Source organism: Oncorhynchus clarkii, chromosome 4 (genome assembly GCF_045791955.1).
Source record: "Oncorhynchus clarkii lewisi isolate Uvic-CL-2024 chromosome 4, UVic_Ocla_1.0, whole genome shotgun sequence".
In the NCBI taxonomy this organism is placed as follows: domain Eukaryota; kingdom Metazoa; phylum Chordata; class Actinopteri; order Salmoniformes; family Salmonidae; genus Oncorhynchus; species Oncorhynchus clarkii.
Genome location: NC_092150.1, coordinates 80899763 through 80920796, shown reverse-complemented (window position 1 = coordinate 80920796; position 21034 = coordinate 80899763). Strand labels below are relative to the sequence as shown.

Here is a 21034-nt window from a genome sequence, read left to right as displayed (position 1 = left end):
GATGAGCTTAAAGTCTTATGTGTCTGTGTGTGCGCGCAAAATTCACTTAATTTGACCATCTGTGCATGCTAAGGGAGAGAGAAGAAGAGTCCTCCAATCCTATGTGATCCTTTCAGCTACTCAGTCTCTCTGGCTCTGTTACTTGGGTAGGACCTCGTAGCTTCCAGAAGCCTCATCTACGAACCCCATAAGAAATTTGTTTTGATCCTTCTATTCAAGAACCCAGTAAAGAAGATTGATTTAGAGGCTGAATTTTTGCAGAGTTTTCGTAAGGTATGCACCCTGCTGAACACCCACGTTTTCAACGGTAATCAGACAGAAGCACCGATGGATGAGCAGGTCTATCCACACTTACTAGGCTAAATATTTGGTTTTGTATCTCTTTATTGAAATCACATCACAAATTTACATTTTTAATCTAAAGTCTTTTTCAACGTCTGGACATAAAAAATGGGTTGTTCCCCATCCAAAGGTCATCTCTTCCTAGGGATCCCAGATGGGGTACACAAGGCTCTGCTGCCAGTACCACCAGAGGTGGCTAACATCAAGCCTGTTGAGGGAGAAAACCAAGATATTGACAATACGGATATTGACGAAGAAGTGGAGGAACTCCCACTATCAGCTGAAGAGGATGATCCTATGGCCGCCCTGGGAAAAGTGGCGGATATGGCCCCCAACAAAGCCATTATTTCAAACCTAGGGGCCGTCTCTCAAATAGAGGTCAAAATGACATCACAGGTGAGAGACACACAGAGTGAGGAGTTACCGGAAAAGCAGGCAAAAAAGGTCAAGAAGCGAAGGAAGAATAAGGGCGTGAAACGAGGCTGCCGAAAAGAAAAGGAGATAAACACCTCAATGATCCAGGGGAAGGTGGACCTTCCCATGCACATGGTGAGAGCTCACCAGGCCGCCTACGAATACCTGACCCCCAACATCTCCAAGTGTGAGACCCTGCTGGGGCTGCTGGACCAGGCCGCCCAGACCCAGCTCTCCCTGCAGCCCATGATGACAGCCATTGCGATGCGCTTCGAGGAGGTCAACCAGGCCCTGGAGGAGATGGCTGAGGAAGGAGAGCTGATGCTGAAGGAGCATGGCAACCACATGGCCTGGCCTTCCGAGATAAGAGACCCAGCTCCCACTCCCTCCAAGCCCAATTCTGACCCATCAGAAACCCCCCCAGACCTGCTGCAGCTGCTGCTCCAGCATTCTACTGAAAAGATGAAGCTGGTGGGGAGCTCGATCCAAGGCCTGGGAGACACCACTCTGGAAGAGGCGGCAGACTTCTTCGCCTCGCTATCTAGACTACTGGGAGAGAGGCTGCAGGCCAAGCGGGCAGTAGAGGAGCGTCTGACCCAGGTGCTGGCGCGCGTGGAGGCAGCTGCCAAGTGCAACCTCGATGACTTGTCCCTGCACAGCGAGGACAGTGGAATCGGGGGAGAGAATGAGTCACTGATGGGATCAGAGCGCCACCGTCGTCAATGTGGGAGTTCTGGGTCCAGTGGCAGTGCACGCCCAACACCCCCAAGCCATTCACCTGACCAGGTATGCCTTAATGAAGGTGAGGAGGGGGAAGAAAACGAGGAAGAGGATGATGATGATGACGATGAGGAGGATGAAGAGGAAGAGAGGTCAGGGAGGGTGCGGTCCAACTCATCCCCGCCAGACCCCATACAGAACACCAAGCAAAGCAAAGGGCAGCCACCCAAACGACCCCAGACAGCTGCCCCCTTGGGCAGGCCGGTGAGACCACCACGGTCACTGTCCATAGAATCTCTACATGTTCAGGAGCTGCAACAGAAAGACCTGGACCGACGGACGGGAAACAACTCTCTGAGAAGATACTCTTCAGGGGGGCAGAGGGTTGCTAGATATGGACTCAAAGGGTCCACAAAGGCAAACCAAGCACCAAATTCACTACCAGCGATAGCACCACAACCTCCTGGCCGCAACTCCGTCAAAAGACTCATAAACACATTCAGTGGCGGGGTGGACGGCAGACCAGGCCAAAGTCTCCCTAGTGCACACCTTAGGGGGTCTAGAAGCAGTGGAACTCCCCTCTTACCCGACATTGTCAGTGGTAACAACAATAAGAACATCTGGGCAGCAGAAGGTGGGGAGGGCCTGGATGATGACAACCTGCCCCCGCCTCCCCCTGAGGTCCTGATGGACAATTCCTATGAGAGCAATGAGGAAAACCCGGATGATGAGGAAGGGGAAGAGGAGGACACCGACAGTAGGGGCCACCCTGTGCCACGCCAAAGGAGCACCGCCTCTCAGCGCCTGAGGGCTTCGTTGCAGAACATGACGGTACTGCCCAACCGTGGAAGTGTCGGACCAATCAGACAGGATCCTGAGACGAGGGGTGGACAGCATCCAGCATCTGAAGGCGACCAAGAGAGTGAGCAGGCCGCCTCTCTCTACCATAAGGCCCGCAAGATCATCCACCTGCGCAACGCAGCTGAATCCGCTGCAAACAGATCTGACCAGGGAGTTCGAGGACCCCTTAGAGCTGGGGTGAGTTTTAGGCAAGGAAGCAGCAACCCCTATGAGGGGGCGTATTACCCCACCAGCATGCCACCAACCGTCCCACCAGTCTCCAGAGTTCGCCTACCACCCTCTTGTCCCTCTACACACCACAGACTACCAAGCCCCCCTGCTTTCGAACAGCCTAATCCACCCTCACGTCCATCCTCTCCCCGGGTCTTGAGATGGAGCAAGGAAGACAGTGGTGAAGACATGTCACCCTCAGTGTCCTTCAACGATGCCCGATCTGTGTTCTGTCAAAATAGCCAATCCAACTCCCAGAGCTGGACCCCCCACTATAGCTCTACGCTCCCCAGGCCCTATGGTGAGCCCTCCCGGGGAAGGCTGTCCACACGCGGGTCCCAGACTGTCAGTCGGCGCAGCCAGTCTGACCAGAGACCCAGCCTGACAACACAACAACAGGATTTGTCCAACCCAGGCACACCACGGGGCCGGACACGAGGAAGTGAGCCAAATATGTCCAAAAGCAGTGAGAGGTGAGTGTTTCCCTTTACTCCCTTTGTCTAGCTACCAGTTTAGTGGGTATTAGACCAAAGGCTTCCAAATTCATGTAAATGCAGAATTATGATCATATGTTAGAAAGTAGCCAAACAGAAAATGGCAGATAAGAGTGAATAGAAAAAGAAACAGATACATGAGTTAACATACAAAAGTAGAAATTCAACTTGATAATATCTCAATGAACTACAGTATCTATGATCAAATCAAACTTTATTTATATAGCACATTTCTTAAAAGGTGAGAGATAAAAACACAAGACGGTTTCTAAATTAGGAGACAAATACTATAACAACAACTGTGAAACTATGAGCTTGTTTGTTTTGCATGGCTTCTTCCAAAGGTCAATACTTTTGACTCCAAGTAGATGGTATCTGATTCCATCAGCTGTCACTCAGTGGGTGGGTGTATGTACTGTAGCAAGGCTCAAGCCATGCCCACCAGTAGTCTGTGACGCTAACAGACCTAGCTATCACCCATAGACAGTGATAGAGGCATCTAGCGGCCAAAAGGCCGTATTAGCATGGCCAGCACCTTTGAGGGCTTCCACCATTTTAATGTAGTCAACTGGGTGGGACTTCCAACTTCATTGGCTGATCCATCATGGTGACCCTGTTGGAATCATGTCCAACTTATCGTGAAGGAGAAAATGTACTATTTCGAAATGGAGATAGCCTCAATGGCGCTGCCCATGCTGTCACAGACACTATATATGGAACAGATTCAGAGAGTAGTCCTCTATCTATCTCTATGCTATCACCTTCAGTTTAGAACATCATTCTAAAACAGAATGTGAATCCACAGTTGGTAAATTAATTTGAGCAACAATTTAGAATTACCATTCAGGAATTTAAATGCTCAATATTCAAATGAAAAGACACCTACACACTTTATTTTGGATTTCTATAAGTAAAAAAAAAAAGTAAAGTAATCTCAAACTGTTAAAGTAATAAACAACTTGCCAAAAGAGCATAGCGCAAACAAATGTTTATTCTACATTTCTCAACTACAAATAATCACAACAACCTAGCTAGAAGTGTTTACTTGATACAAGAGCCATTCAACTACAAATAATCACAACAACCTAGCTAGAAGTGTTTACTTGATACAAGAGCCATTCAACTACAAATAATCACAACAACCTAGCTAGAAGTGTTTACTTGATACAAGAGCCATTCAACTACAAATAATCACAACAACCTAGCTAGAAGTGTTCACTTGATACAAGAGCCATTCCGTAAAATTAAACATATGTACACTTTAGTAGCCCTAACCATTTTGATAAACAGATGTGACATGAGATTTAACTTAGAGGCAAAACAAAATAAGTAGAACAACAAATGCGTGACACAGCTTACACATATGGCAGCCTGCGCAATTTTCAAGCTTCTTTCAATTCCTACAGACGCCTGAGGATTCTTCATAGGTGTGGTAACTGGTGTATTCAATGGCAACTAGAGCGAAACAAGTTCAGTGGCATTTTGATGGATCAGTTTTCCAGGTAGTGGGTGTGATCATCTGATTATTTCAGATACATCAACTTTGTCTATGTGGGTAAATAATCGTCATGTCACAGTAAATTCCAAAGTCTGCATAACAAACGTGTGCTTAACAAGTTAGTCAATGGTCAAGTATTGAGGAACACAATCGTCAAAGCAGAGTGCTGATTATCGAGATTGGATGTTAACATAGCAGTTGAGAGCGTTGAGCCAGGTGATAAAAAAAATGTTTTAAAATCAAATTTGGTCGATGTGCCCTTGAGCAAGGCACTAAACCCTAATTGTCCATTTAAGTCGCTATGGATAAGAGCGTCTGATAATTGACTTAGATGTAAAAAATATATATATATACAGTGGGGCAAAAAAGTATTTAGTCAGCCACCAATTGTGCAAGTTCTCCCACTTAAAAAGACGAGACAGGCCTGTAATTTTCATCATAGGTACACTTCAACTATGACAGACAAAATGAGGGGAAAAAACCCCAGAAAATCACATTGTAGGATTTTTAAATTAATTAAATTCATTAAAAATCCTACAATGTGATTTTCTTCTCATTTTGTCTGTCATAGTTGAAGTGTACCTCTCTCATCTTTTTTAAGTGGGAGAACTTGCACAATTGGTGGCTGACAATACTTTTTTGCCCCACTGTATATTAACACAGTAGGCCAGAGAGTATCACAGGAATGTGGACACTTCTTACTGTAAAAAACTGAAGTGACACTTCTCAGCATATGATGAGGTGCTATAAGTTTAGCCTAATGTTACAGCAGACGATCAATGTCAACAATATATTTTATTGGTACATTTACCCTTCTTGAGTGTGAGTAATTAAACATGGGGGGACTGAGGACTGCAAATTGCAAGAACTTTAAATTCTTTATTTGAACCCTTGTTATCAGTGTTTCCATCACCATCACTCACTTATGCTACGTACTGCCTCCAGATTTACACTGAGACAAACCACCTATTTGGCCTAATCCTGGGTAGATTAGCTCTCCTTCCTCACTGCATCTCTCAGCTACCTGGTCCGCTACCCCATAATCCACGAAGACATCCACAACTAAAGCCTCTCCTTTTCCTGTTGTCTTATAGGATGGTCAATGGTCTTGTGATGGAAGGGGACAACCAATCAGATCCAAGTGCTGTTGATACTGATTTGGATCCTGAGCAGTAGTGCATGGCAGTCTGCCAGGGCAGAATCTACCGAGCGAATTAGAGGGTGAGGACTGAGCATAGAAAGGGATTATGGATTAGGAGGACTCTTAGCCTTAAGACTTCCCTTCTAATGAGAAGAGAAGGGGCTTATTCTAAGAAAGTGTGTTAGGTAATTGACCATGCTTCTCCCTCAGATTGCTTGACTGCAATGGAGAAAAGGTTGAAATACATTGTACATGTTTTGGTCTATCTATTACGTCCTCTGATATGATGTTTTGTAATACAATAATTACTGAAAACAAAAATCTATTTTGGCATATGTAAAATCAATGTATTGAGGTCTCCCGGGTGGCGCAGAGACTCTGGGTTCGCGCCCAGGCTCTGTCGCAACCGGCCGCGTCCGTGGGGCGTGGGGCGATGCACAATTGGCCTAGCGTCGTCCGGGTTAGGGAGGGTTTGGCAGGTAGGGATATGCTTGTCTCATAGTGCACCAGCGACTCCTGTGGCGGGCCGGGCGCAGTGCACGCTAACCAAGGTCGCCAGGTGCACGGTGTTGCCTCCAACACATTGGTGCGGCTGGCTTCCGGGTTGGATGCGCGCTGTGTTAAGAAGCAGTGTGACTTGGTTGGGTTGTGTATCGGAGGACGCATGACTTTCGACCTTCATCTCTCCCGAGCCCGTACGGGAGTTGTAACGATGAGACAAGATAGTAGCTACTAACAATTGGATACCACGAAATTGGGGAGAAAAAGGGGGTAAAAATTCAACAACAACAAAAAAAAAAAATATATATATATACTGTATTGACAATGAATATTATATATTGGTGAATAGGTCAAATGATTTGTTTCTTGTCCATGTCATACTGTTTTTGAATTAGCATTTTGTGTTTGAACTGTTGGTATTTTTGTTATACAGTAACTACAGTGTTTGTTTACAAATGTTGTTTTACTATTATTTCGTAGTTTCACCTTTGTATTTTGTTTATTTCCGTTTTTTTCTACCTGTTCCCAATAAAAAAAATAAAAAAAATATACTGCCAACAGAGAGGTGTAACTTGAACACATTACGTCACCCAGCTATAAATAGCTCCCCAAATCGTCTCACAATACAGTTCTCTCTGAGCATTAAAATAATTATAGGTTATATTCTGTGTTATTATGTTAGGCCCATTTTCTTTGGGGGACAAACGAGCATGTATTACAAGGGAAATAGTCAACTGCTCATTTGAAAAAAACATTTGCATCGTTACTGATTCCCACACCCTTGCTGTGCATAAAGGATAAACTCATCAGTTGAGTCAGCTATGAGATAATAAACCTGTTGTCCCACTGGTCCATTTTTAATAGAACTGCACCCAGAAACGTGAAATACTGTAGCAAATTGCAGATTGTAGCAGACTGTATTTTCATAAAAAGTCAAGCTAGTCTGCACCAGAACATGAATTTGTCTGACTGTCTACAGTAATGATTTACAGAGATAATGCAAGAGAAAGAGTATGTGAGAGAAAGAGAAGTAAAAAGGTTAGACATCAGGAATTTACAGTACATACTGTGCAATCGGGAAGAATTCAGACCCCTTGACTTTTTTCACATTTTGTTACGTTACAGCCTTATTCTAAATTTGATTAAATAATCCCCCCCCCCCCTCATTAATCTACATACAAGACCCCATAATGGCAATGTTAGGAATGTTTGCAAATTTAAATAAGAAAACGGAAATATCACATTTATATAAGTATTCAGACCCTTTACTCAGTACTTTGTTGAAGCACCTTAGGCAGCGATTACAGCCTTGAGCCTTCTTGGGTGTGACGCTGCAAGCTTGGCACACCTGTATTTGGGGAGTTTCTCCCATTCTTCTCTGCAGATCCTCTCAAGCTCTGTCAGGTTGGATGGGGAGCGTCGCTGGTCAACTATTTTCCAGATCTCTCCAGAGATGTTAGATCAGGTTCAAGTCCGGACTCTGACTGGGCCACTCAAAGACATTCAGAGACTTGTCCCGAAGCCACTTATGCATTGTCTTGGCTGTGTGCTTAGGGTCGTTGTCCTGTTGGAAGGTGAACTTTTGCCCCAGTGTGAGGTCCTGAGCGCTCTGGAGCAGGATTTCACAAAGGATCTCTGTACTTTGCTCTGTTCATCTTTCCCTCGATCTTGATTAGTCTCCCATTCCTTGTCACTAAAAAACACATGCACAGCATGATGCTACGACCACCATGCTTCACCATAGGGATGGTGCCAGGTTTCCTCCAGGCGTGAGGCTTGGCATTCAGGCCAAACAGTTCAATCTTGGTTTCATCAGACCAGAGAATCTTGTTTCTCATGGTCTGCGAGTACTTTAGGGGCCTTTTGGCAAACTCCAAGCAGGCTGTCATGTGCCTTTTACTGAGGAGTGGCTTCCGTCTGGCCACCATACCGTAGAGGCCTGATTGGTGGAGTGCTGCAGATGGGTGTCCTTCTGGAAGGTTCCCCATCTCCACAGAGAAACTCTGGAGCTCTGTCAGAGTGACCATCAGGTTATTGGCTAAGGTTCCCTGACTAAGGCCCTTCTCCCCTGATTGCTCAGTTTGGCCAGGCGGCCAGCTCTAGGAAGAGTCTTGGTGTTTCCAAACTTCTTCCATTTAAGAATGATAGAAGCCAATGTGTCCTTGGGGACCTTCAATGCTGCAGACATTTTTCAGTACCCTTCCTCAGATCTGTACCCTAACACAATCCTGTCTCGGAGCTCTATGGACATTTCCGTCGACCTCATGGCTTGGTTTTTGCTCTGACATGCACCGTCAACTGTGGGACCTTATATAGACAGGTGTGTGCCTTTCCATTCATGTCCAGTCAATTGAATTTACCACAGGTGGACTCCAATCAAGTTGTTGAAACATCTCAAGGATGATCAATGGAACAGGATGCACCTGAGCTCAATTTCGAGTCTCATAGCAAAGGGGCTGAATACTTATTTAAATAAGGTATTTATGTTATAATTTTTTTTTATATATTTGCACAATTCCTAAATACCCTTTAATAAAGCGAAAACAGGGTGTTTGTGGATTGACGAGGAAAACATTTGTATTTAATTAATTATAGAATAAGGTTGCAACGTAACAAAATGTGGAAAAAGTCAAGGGGTCTGAATACTTTCCGAATGCCCTGTATAAAGTATGAACCCGATTAGACTTTCTGCCAGTTGTAGCCTCCACTGCAATGCACACTTACTTGACACGCATTCGTTTTACACAACTCTGGTGCTTTCGTTTCAAAATGTTTGTGAACCCCTCCTACCTACCAACTTTAGGGAGTGTCATGCTTCGCTGTGAACTGTCTCAACTTGCCAGTCGGCTTTAGGAGCGCCTTTCCCAAGCTACTCAAACAGCCTGTGAATTTCCCTGCTGTCAATTGGGTCTTTCAACACAAAATGACAGACAAAGGACTCACAGATGAGGCTGCATCCGCAGCATGCAAAGAAGGGGAACCTATCACCCAGGTGAGTGTCACACGAATGGAGCGCAAATTAAATAGAATATGTAAGCTAGCATTAATGTATCACTTATTCACAGTAGGCCTATTTTACTTGCTTGACAGTCTGTATCAGCAAACCTGTTGTTGAGCAGGCTATGTTAGTTGTAGGCTACATAGCCAAGCCCTGTGCTCCTTTAGCAAAGAAAAGTGTTTACTAGTAGCTCCAGACATTAGAATGCCATTATTTATACAGAGTAATGTGTTGCCTCTAGTTTGAGTTCTAACTTATCTTCTAGAGTTGTAAACTGAGAACATAGCTGAGGAGGCCAGGGTCAAAACACATTTTGCAATTGACCTCTCTTTCTCTCTAATTCAATTTCAATTCTATTTCAATTTAAGGGCTTTATTGGCATGGGAAACGTCTGTTTGCATTGCCAAAGCAAGTGAAATAGATAATAAACAAAAGCGAAATAAACAATAAAAAAATGAACAGTAAACATGACTTACAAAAGTTCCAAAAGAATAAACACATTCCAAATGTCATATTATGTACTGTATATATAATGTTGTAATGATGTGCAAATAGTTAAAGTACGAAATAGAAAATAAATAAACATAAATATAGGTTGTATTTACAATGGTGTTTGTTCTTCACTGGTTGCCCTTTTGTTTGTGGCAACAGGTCACACATCTTGTTGCTGTGAAGGCACACTGTGGTATTTCACCCAGTAGATATGGGAGTTTATCAAGTATGGATTTGTTTTCGAATCCTTTGTAGGTCTGTGTAATCTGAGGGAAATATGTGTCTCTAATATACATTGGGCAGGAGGTTAGGAAGTGCAGCTCAGTTTCCACCTCATTTTGTGGGCAGTGTGCACATAGCCTGTCTTCTCTTGAGAGTCAGGTCTGCGTATGGCGACCTTTCTCAATAGCAAGGCTATGCTCACTGAGTCTGTACATAGTCAAAGATTTCAAAGATCTTTTTGTTTTCTCATGATTTGGTTGGGTCTAATTGTGTTGCGCTCTCTCCCCCCCCCCCCCCTCTCTCGCTCACTGTCTCTCTGTCTCTCCCCATCACTCTCTCTGTCTCTCTCTCCCCCTGTCCCCATCTCTCTCTCTCCACCTGTCCCCCCGTTTCTCTCTCCCCCCTCTGTCTCTCCCCGTCACACGCACACTCTCTCTCTCCCCCCTCTCCCCATCGCTCTCTCTCCACCTGTCCCCCAATTTATCTCTCTCCCCTCTGTCTCTCGTTCACTGTCTCTCTCTGTCTCCCCATCACTCTCTCTGTCTCCCCGTCACTCTCTCTGTCTCCCCATCACTCTCTCTGTCTCCCCGTCACTCTCTCTGTCTCTCCCTCTCTCCCCACCTGTCCCCCCCGCTCTCTCTCTCTGTCTCCCCATCACTCTCTCTGTCTCCCCGTCACTCTCTCTGTCTCTCCCCACCTGTCTCCCCCGCTCTCTCTCTGTCTCCCCGTCACTCTCTCTGTCTCTCCCCACCTGTCTCCCCCGCTCTCTCTCTCTGTCTCCCCGTCACTCTCTCTGTCTCTCCCCACCTGTCTCCCCCGCTCTCTCTCTCTGCGTCTGTGTGTGTTTCCCCGTCTCTCCCCAGGACTACATGATGCAGCAAACCATGCTGAGGGTAAAAGACCCTCTCAAGTCTTTAGACTTCTACACCCGCATCATGGGCATGACGTGAGTCCCATACTACTCTCTCACACACACACACAATGGGGTTTCATGCCTAGTACCTTACCCCTCTAGAAGATGTCTCACTCTGTGAGTGGAACGAGGAAGGACCTAACTGAATTTGTCTAAAAGAAAGTTTCATTTTCATTGCAAAACCTTTTCCATTTGTAGTAAATGGTTTCTGTTGCTAAATGTTTTGCAAGAGAATCGGCATAATGAATACACCCCAATTGCGATTCCTATTTGCCTCAGGTTGCTGCAGAAGATAGACTTCCCATCAATGCTCTTCACACTCTACTTCCTGGGTTATGAGGAAAAGAAGGAGATCCCTACAGATGTAAAGGAGAGGACAGCATGGACTTTCTCTCGACGAGCCACCATCGAACTCACACAGTAGGCACCCCACTTAAAACCTCAGCACACACAAGCACATAGATTCCAGATCTGCTAGTCGAGCTATGAAGTGCCCTGTAAAAATTGTATATAATAGAAAATGATCCGGTAACATCTAACCAGGGGTCTCCAACAGGTCGATGAAATGATCCTGTAACATCTAACCAGGGGTCTCCAACAGGTCGATGAGATGATCCTGTAACATCTAACCAGGGGTCTCCAACAGGTCGATGAAATGATCCTGTAACATCTAACCAGGGGTCTCCAACAGGTCGATGAGATGATCCTGTAACATCTAACCCAGTGGTCTCCAACAGGTCGATGAAATGATCCTGTAACATCTAACCAGGGGTCTCCAACAGGTCGATGAAATGATCCTGTAACATCTAACCAGGGGTCTCCAACAGGTCGATGAAATGATCCTGTAACATCTAACCAGGGATCTCCAACAGGTCGATGAAATGATCCTGTAACATCTAACCAGGGGTCTCCAACAGGTCGATGAGATGATCCTGTAACATCTAACCAGGGGTCTCCAACAGGTCGATAAAATAATCCTGTAACATCTAACCAGGGGTCTCCAACAGGTCGATGAAATGATCCTGTAACATCTAACCCAGGGGTACCCAACAGGTCGATAGCAAGCTATAAGTAGTATGTGTGCTGTCAACGAGTAGCTCGCAAGTTGATACTGATAAATAATCAGTAGCCTACTATTACATGATTAAATCAAATAAATAATTGTTCTAATCAAACCACAGGTTCTAGGCCCATTTATAGGGAACAGTCGAAGGCAGATAGCTTAGCACCCCGTATTATCGGCATATATTACCTTCAACAGTGATATCTTGTGATCAAGCCATCAATGTTTTGTGATTATTCGTGTTGTAAAAATGTTACCCAACGGGTTATCAACTAGTAGTATTTCCACTGAAATGTCAAACATGCTATCAGCTTTTTGTGGCTTATCAAAAAAGTGGCTTATCAAAAAACATAAGTTCCGTAATATTGGCAATACGGTCCCCAGTCATTGGCCACCTTACTATTTGGTTCAATTACAAGATATATCCATTAAAATTGTGTTCAAAAATGAGACACCAACCTCGTATCAAAAGTGTTTACTAGATAGTTGGCTAGCCTTCCTGTAAAAAAAAGAAAAAAGACTTGTCAACTTTTCATGGCGTAGCCCGGTGCGCCCTCCTGTGGACTCTTTAAAAAATGGTTCTTCACCAACATATTCAGTGTTGTAACCAAATAATGTCTCATAATTTGTTTTACAGAGGAATCTTATGTTTTGAGAAAGTAGATAACAGTTTAATATTAAAATATAAATGAGTATGAATAATTTACATAAAATAAAACTTTCATTTCAGTCATTTGCATTGAAAAACAATTAAAACAATGTTGGAGTTTGTGTTGCAGAGATGCACTTGGAAAGTAAAGGAAGATGGGTTGAATAAATATATATTTTTGACATGTACAAATAAATTATTTTATATGAAAACAAACAAAACAATTAAATCTCGATCTCCATCCCTATCTTGTCACAAAAATGTAAATAGAATAGAAAATTATCCAACCAGAATGAAAATGTTTGTTTTGTTTTTTGGTAGATACAGTACTGCACCAGAGACTTTTCATCCTCTGGTGCAAGCGATGTGGGTGGTCCACTGCGACAACCATGGGTCACCCTGCCGCTCAGCCTGTCCGCCCGGGTCTGCCGAGGTACACCATGCACCTTGGTAGATAAGAGAATAAAACTGTTACTAGCAGATTAAATTTGCATACACGTGGTAATCTCCTAAAAACAACAGATGCCTAACCTTGGCAGCCTGGCGGATAAACATCCCTGCCACCGCAGTCCTCCACTGCATGGACCATGTCCACCTCACCACTGCTTCCTCTTGACTTTCTCCATGCTGTGGTGGTAAATACATGTAGCTAAATAACTTGGCACACTATACACATTTTAGAAAGATAACTCAATCTGAATATGTATAAACATTTACATTTCAAAGTTAAGGCAATTGAAAGGTGATGAACGTTTTCACAATAACTGAAAGTGTACCCACGTTTTTTATTTGATGTTATCTGTAATGAAAATTGTCCCAGTTAGTTTAATATTGATGCATACATTATAACACTTGACTAAATACTGCCTCTATGTAACGTTAGCTGTTGTAAGATTAAACATAGGTGTCAAAAAAGTTAATGGTTCAAAGTTTAAAATTAATTTTTGCAGATGGTACAAAACGCCCCAGAGGATTTTCATAAGGTAAAGCTTGACAACTTTCAGTTGTTTACGTGATATGTATTATCTAAAGCTTAAAATGTCTTTCCTTTTTGCTTACTTAGCAGTTCTACCAACATTTGGCAACCAAGCTAGCAACAACGTTAGCAAATCCGTCAGCTATATTTCAGAGGTAAAAAATTGGATATTAATAAATTACGTGTTGTCAGTCGCGAATTCGGATTTTACGATATACAGCGTGTCCCACAAAATGTTACCTTTTTGAAAACTCTCAAAACCTAACTTGCATAAATTGCAATAAAAATCGGTAGTCAGTTAGCTAGAAGGGTGTCGTTCATTTAAATGTTGAGCTCGAGGTGATTTAGACCTCCAACCGCTAGAGAGTGTCCGATGTTGGGAGAAAATTAGCTAACGTAAAGTTCACCCCATTCCGTACCAATGTGCGTAACCCCAACATTCAAACGAGGCTACAAAGAAAACTAATGGGACTGTGTTGACTTCAAAATCGGGGGTGTGAACTATGTTTCTATTCAAGCGTTGATCGACATGGAAATGGCTCTATAGTATTGGAGAAAAGTTGAAAAAACTGACCCTCCGTTACATCTTGACGTGTCATGTTGTAACGTACAGCACGCATAAAGCAACGATTTCTGTTTTACAATCTCTCTCCACCAGGTGTAGCACTTCTCTCATCCTTTAAAAACAAGAAATGGACAGTGACGGGGGTCCTCATTCTCAAAGCCGCTGTTTACTTCTTAGATCACTTTAGCACCGTCCTAAAAACCCGATTCAAATTCGACACAAACCTTCAAATAGGTATGTAATGACACATTATATAAACTCTTTATAGTGTTTTATTTACATTTTAGAGGCGATAAGGTGATACGTTGGACAGATGGAGTGAAAAAAAGCTATTTTCCCACACAACATCTCTCCTTCTCACTACCAAGCATTAGTTTAGCTTCCCCACCCCGTCATTTAAAAAAAAGACCCGACGGGGCTCATTGCCTGCTTGAATCATGCAGAAACGGGTAGCGTGGGGGTCATGTAATTGATTCTGTTGGAAAGGGGAGAAATTGTGCTTTACAATGGTATTGACATTACAGTTGATCTGGAAGTATTACGTTTTTGGGGCGCTAAAATAAGGTAAATTGTACGGACCAAGGCGATGTACAAAAGTGAGTGAGTTTACGTTATAACAAATGAAAAAGTGTAGAAGTTTGCTTGTTTGAAACAGGATTAACGTTACTGTCAAATACATTACTTCTACCGGACAGATAGTAGTGATGGGCATTCCGGCTCTTTCGGCTCAGCTCACCAAATAGAGCCGTCTCTTTTGGTTCCCAGACTGCTCTTTAAAAATAAATATGTTTTGTATTTTTTCAAGTCAAACAGTTTGCAATAGTTTGACTATGATTGGTGTTAAAACAATTCTAATTAAATTATTAAATGAAATCATACTCTAACTTAACCACAATGTACTTAAAAATGCATTGGTTTGTTATGAAAAATAATGCTATTAAACATTTGCATTTAAAGTATAACTTTTGAATATATAAACAAAGTGCATATAAATCTAACCATTCAAAACGAATACAATCTAAACAGCATCATAGAATATTGCACCATATCAAAGAAAAAGAAATACAATTTGCAAAACTGCAGCATCCCACAAATTGAAATAAATGTAACAAAGAAGGATGATATTACACATGTGCATTTAAAGTATAACTTTTTTAATGTATAGAAACAAAGTGCATATAAATGCAACAATTCAAAACAAATACAATCTGAACAACATAATAATAGAATATTGCACCATATCAAAGACAAATCAATAACAATGTGCAAAACTGCAGCATCCCACTTAAAACATTAAACGGGTCCCTCTTTTCTCTCTCTTCTTTATTGCCATGTTATAACCAGCAGCACACAGCAATGCTGACCATATTTTGCTTTTATGATAGATTTGAATTCAGAAATGCAAGCTGCCACACTTTCAAGGGGCTGATGCGGTTTCTTCTCTCAGTAATTATTTGTCCCGTTTTCGAGAAGACCCTCTCAGAGGGAAGGATATGGTCACTATGCAGAGTCTCCCTGTCATGACTTTAGTAAGCCGTGGGTAGACAGAGGCCTTGTTCTTCCACCAGGGGCTCCTCCAAATAGGATCGGACCTCCATCGTGGCGTCTGCTGAGGGATTCCTTTGTGCTGCATCCCCAGTTGCTCTCTCGTCAAACGGCAGACGTTTGTGGCACTACTGCTGGTGCTTCTTCTCCATCTGATCCCTCTTCTTCCTGTTGCTCTGGTGCCTGAGCCAGCTGACTGCTGGGGCTGTCCCTCCCTGCTGCTGAGGTTATTATTTGAAGAGCCTAATCAATCGCTCTGGCATCACTGAAGGCTAACTTCTTAAACCTGGGGTCAAGTGCAGTAGTTTCTGATAGCACGTGATTATATTCCATTCTGTGGAACTTTCTGTCCATTGATGAACATAGGGTGCCCATCAACTCTATCACATGTCCTATGGTTACATTAGCTTCACTCTGGCGACTGGCTGTGATTCGCTGCAGACCCTTACACGGGAGTTTAATTTTTGAGGCTGTCACATAGCTGAAAAAAGAGAACAGTAACTTATTAGTTCAGGTTCATGTTTTGTCTACTGATACTACATTCTCATCTACTACTCATATACATATATAATACTGGATTAAATAATGATGTAGTAATAACTGCTTACTGTACTGATCTCCACAGTGACCTGCTCAAAGTTTTCCAGGACTCTGCACACCTCCTCCACCACCTCCCATTCCTCTTGGGTCAGAGCATCAACAGGTGCATTGACAATGGCCAGGGTAGAGATGATGGCATTCTTTGACTCAAGAAACCTCTTCAACATATAAAATGTTGAATTCCACCTTGTAGTGCTGTCTTATTTAGGCCTCAGCTCAGGCATCCCCATCTGGCGTTGTGTAGACTTTAGTTTTTCAACACCTACTGTGCTCAAGGGGAAGTATTCCACAGCTGCTTTCAATTTGTCTACAGTGGGCTTCATCACCTTCAGAGCATCTCTTACAATGAGGTTGATTGTGTGGGCAAGACATGGATGATGGGTCCGTTTTAAAATTTTCATGACTTTGGTTATGTTAGCTGCATTGTCGCTAACACAACAGGTCACTTTTCCATCTACTTGCCATTCTCTGGCCACTCTCAACAGTTCCTCTGCCAAGTTCTCTGAGGTATGTCTGTCACTGAACACAAAACAGTCCAGAAGACAGCTAGACATCGAAAAATCTTCAATGAAGTGACATGTAACCGACATGTAAGAAGTGGTTACCCTTGATGTCCAGGAGCAAACTGCAGTAGCTTTTTGGACTCCTTTCCCGCCTGCCTGATCATCCTGCCTGGCCTGACCTTGAATCTGTCTGCCCTTCGGTACCTTTTGGACTCTGAACTGGTTTTGACCCTTTTGCCTGTCCACGACCATTCTCTTGCCTTCCCCTATTGGATGAATAAATATTGTAAGACTCCGACCATCTGCCTCCTGTGTCTGCATCTGTGTCTTGATAGGTGTAGGTTGTGCGGCTTTATATGAGATTTTGTTTTGGCAAATTCTACACTGTGCTCCTACATTGTCTACGTTATTAAAATGAATCCAAATGCTACTATGCTTCCAACTCATTTTCCAGCTGTTGTTTTCACAGCTGCCCTTCCTCGGCTGCTAAGTGTGTGACTGTGAGTGAGTTGGCTCGGCCCTCCCTCACGCATCTTTGGTTCATTGGTTGACACTGCATGTCTGATTGACAGGAACAACAGGTGAGGCTGTTAGTCTGAGCAGACAGTCAAAACAAATGTGTGTGCACTTCAGCATTTAGACCTATTTTATATATATTTTTGTTCTTTGAATTAGTTCATTCTATTCATTTAAATCTTTTGATTATTCATATCTTAATTTTTATTTTATTTTTAGAAATAGATTCGGCTCTTCTGATATGCGAGCCGGCTCCCAACGATCACCTTCAAGAGCCAGCTCGTTCGCGAACGACCCATCACTAACAGATAGCCATGACACGTGTTGAAGTAGGCCTACAACAGTGCTTTCAGAGACTTGACAGAGGTCACATAAAAAGGGCCAAAACACATGGAATACTGAACAACTGAAAACAAAAGACATTACAAAAGACATTACTGCATTGGCAAACCTGATCAAATGTATATAAATTAATAAAAACTGATATAGGGAAACAAACAAACCTTATTACACCATAGCCCAAACATTTCTCAAGGCTGCATGTTTCATATAATGGTTGTGCTCACAAAGACTTGCACAGACTCTACACTGGACATTCAGGGCAAAGCCAGAGGGGAGAAGCAAAGCGAGAGTGTTTACTCCTCCCAAAAATTTGACAATGAAAGTAAGACCACAAAGTGAGGAATTGTTGTATGACGACCAATTTGGGAAACAAAAAATGTAATTGCTAATTTGCTACCTGAGGCTTATTTGATCAAAAGACAAGTTTCGTGATGGATAGGTTGTTACGAATGTACTGATATAAGTGGACGCATGTGGCATTTCGGCAACAATACTACTTTATATCGGAGTTGTACATGTTGTTCATACAAATATTTGTAATGTTTTTATTTAACCAGGCAAGTCAGTTAAGAACAAATTTTTATATACAATGCTGGCCTACCGGGAACAGTGGGTTAACTGCCTTGTTCAGTGGCAGGACAACAGATTTTTTACCTTGTCAGCTCAGGGATTTGATCCAGCAACGTTTCGGTTACTGACCCAACGCTCTAACCACTAGACTACCTGCTGGAGTGAATGGTGGCCCTGGCTAGAATGGTCCCATCCCATCTCGCCTCCTCCAGCCTGCTATCTATCTTTTTGGACATGTATTTCCATTGTTAGAGCGGTCACTCGACTATCTTATAATAGAACATTTTTGACAACGCTCTCATCTGAGCAGGTTTAAGAAGGGGTGCTTCATGTGATTCATGTTTTTTTGTATTACATACATTTTTCGAAATTCACAAAAAAATGACATTAGCTGATGAAGATAATCTCATAGAACATAACGTATAAGATCTCCACGGACCTTATTTTCGGCATTTATCCAAAAACCTTCCAAAATTCCATTAATTTTCCTCATAGGCTTTATCCAAAGAACCATGGCAGAGTTGGTGTCTAGAAAAGACGCCATCAATATTTCTCTCTATACCTGTTTAATGTTCTTCACTAATTACTTTCTCCTCGGAAACATGGACCGAAACTATGGTTCCTACCCTGTCACAATACCATGATGGTGAAGATGATATACTGTATTTCTCACTTGACTTTTCTCACTTCTCTTTTCTCTGTTCTCTATAAGCAACTGGGGCTCTGAGTCAGATGAAAAATTATCTCTTCACAACGGAAACTCTGAACCGAGGGGTTTTGGTGAGAAAACGATATGATCTTTTTAATTCAACATTTGAATGTGGTACAGCCATTGTGTTTTTCAACCATGAGACAATTCCACATTATTTAAATTGTCCCACTCCACTTTCTCTATTATGCAGGGCACATCGGCATTGCTGTACCTGATGTTTATGCAGCCTGCAAAGTATTTGAAGAACAAGGAGTAACATTTGTTAAGAAACCGGATGATGGTATATTTTTTTCCCCTCTTCTTTTCCCTCTCTCACATTATTTTGTGTTTATGTTTAGGGTCTCTGAGAAAAACAAATGTGTGTATAGAGTATATTACAGTTGACTAGTCATCTTTATCAGGCTGTTTCATTTGTATTTTCTCAATTTGTAAATGTAACATTCCATTGTATTTTTCCACACAGGTAAAATGAAGGGAGTGGCCTTCATACAGGATCCTGATGGATACTGGATTGAGATTTTGAGCCCAAACAACATGTTCTCCTTAACATCATAGGGAGGCAAAACTGGGCCAGCACAAACTGACTGGGTTCGGAAAAAAGGAGGTGATATAAAAATAAGAGGGAAACTGAATAAGGTAACAAAGGGGGTTATGTGAGGAAATTAAGAAGTGAAGATGTAGTTTTTGCTTACGATTGGGATCATATGCAGGTTCCCGCAGTACTATGGACACTCGAGACAAAAGATGGGATAGCCGTAATATAAAAAAGAGACAACACTGTTGGAGCAAAGAACACAAGCATTTCGCAACACCCGCAATAACATCTGGTAAAAATGTGTATGTGACCAATAACATTTGATTTGAGATGTTTGGATAGGACAAACTGACAATGAAGATGACCAGGGTAAATCACTGCTCCTAATGTGGTCTGACTGAGATTGATATTATCCCAGCCTGGTCAACATATTTGCAATAAACAGATGTGGATCATCCTCGTATTTTCAATTCCTCTGTCTTTCTATTGAAATTGTAAAGGTTTAGCCAACGAGACCACTCAGCCTATTTGGAATTTGGAGCAGTAATCCCCTTGGATTTACACAAACAGATAACCAAGGTTGTCTCGTCAGCACCATTTCCTCAGTAAAATATGAGTGACTGTGGAAAATAAGGCTGGAAGACAACCATAGCTGCTAAAAGAAGTAACCATAGCGTCAGTAGGTCATATATATATATATATATACAGTGCCTTGCGAAAGTATTCGGCCCCCTTGAACTTTGCGACCTTTTGCCACATTTCAGGCTTCAAACATAAAGATATAAAACTGTATTTTTTTGTGAAGAATCAACAACATGTGGGACACAATCATGAAGTGGAACGACATTTATTGGATATTTCAAACTTTTTTAACAAATCAAAAACTGAAAAATTGGGCGTGCAAAATTATGGAATAGCCTTCAAGAATAGACTGACAAGTTTCAGAAGAAAGTTATTTGTTTCTGGCCATTTTGAGCCTGTAATCGAACCCACAAATGCTGATGCTCCAGATACTCAACTAGACTAACGGTGCTAACATAATTGCAAAAAGGGTTTTCTAATGATCAATTCGCCTTTTAAAATGAGAAACTTGGATTGGCTAACACAACGTGCCATTGGAACACAGGAGTGATGGTTGCTGATAATGGGCCTCTGTACGCCTATGTAGATATTCCATAAAAAAAATCTGCTGTTTCCAGCGACAATAGTCATTTACAACATTAACAATGTCTACACTGTATTTCTGATCAATTTGATGTTATTTTAATGGACAAATAATGTGCTTTTCTTTCAAAAACAAGGACATTTCTAAGTGACCCATAACTTTTGAACAGTAGTGTATAAATATTTATTGTTGTACTTTTAACCCCTTTTTCTCCCTAATTTCGTGATACCCAATTGGTAGTTACAGTTTTGTCCCATCGCTGGTCGAGAGCCATGCGTCCTCTAAAACATGACCCTGCCAAGCCGCACTGCTGTTCTTGTATAGAATTGCAGGAATTTGTTCTCGTGGTACAGTTTTAAAACTATTGTATTGTTGGATTAAAATACATTTGAAAATTGTTGATCATTTTTGCAAGTGTCAGATTCACCACCTGCATGTACACGGCTTGTCCTATTCCTATACACAAGGGGCGCTGTTTTTTCTTTGA

General features: G+C 42.4%; 2 protein-coding genes across 2 annotated transcripts; both read left to right on the top strand.

Annotated features, from left to right (window-relative positions):
- The first annotated feature begins 147 nt into the window (after positions 1 to 147).
- On the top strand, positions 148 to 6024 carry LOC139407859 (photoreceptor cilium actin regulator-like). The gene is made up of 2 exons (XM_071151729.1): positions 148 to 3020; positions 5634 to 6024. The coding sequence occupies exons 1-2, from the start codon at positions 451 to 453 to the stop codon at positions 5713 to 5715; spliced, it is 2652 nt and encodes an 883-aa protein (XP_071007830.1). The 5' UTR covers positions 148 to 450; the 3' UTR covers positions 5716 to 6024.
- Positions 6025 to 9042: 3018 nt separating this feature from the next.
- Positions 9043 to 20937, top strand: LOC139407351 (lactoylglutathione lyase-like). Its single transcript, XM_071151064.1, has 6 exons — positions 9043 to 9173; positions 10757 to 10839; positions 11086 to 11226; positions 18848 to 18915; positions 19038 to 19127; positions 19311 to 20937. Exons 1-6 carry the CDS (start codon positions 9105 to 9107, stop codon positions 19400 to 19402), a joined length of 543 nt encoding a protein of 180 aa, XP_071007165.1. The 5' UTR covers positions 9043 to 9104; the 3' UTR covers positions 19403 to 20937.
- The last annotated feature ends 97 nt before the right edge of the window (positions 20938 to 21034 follow it).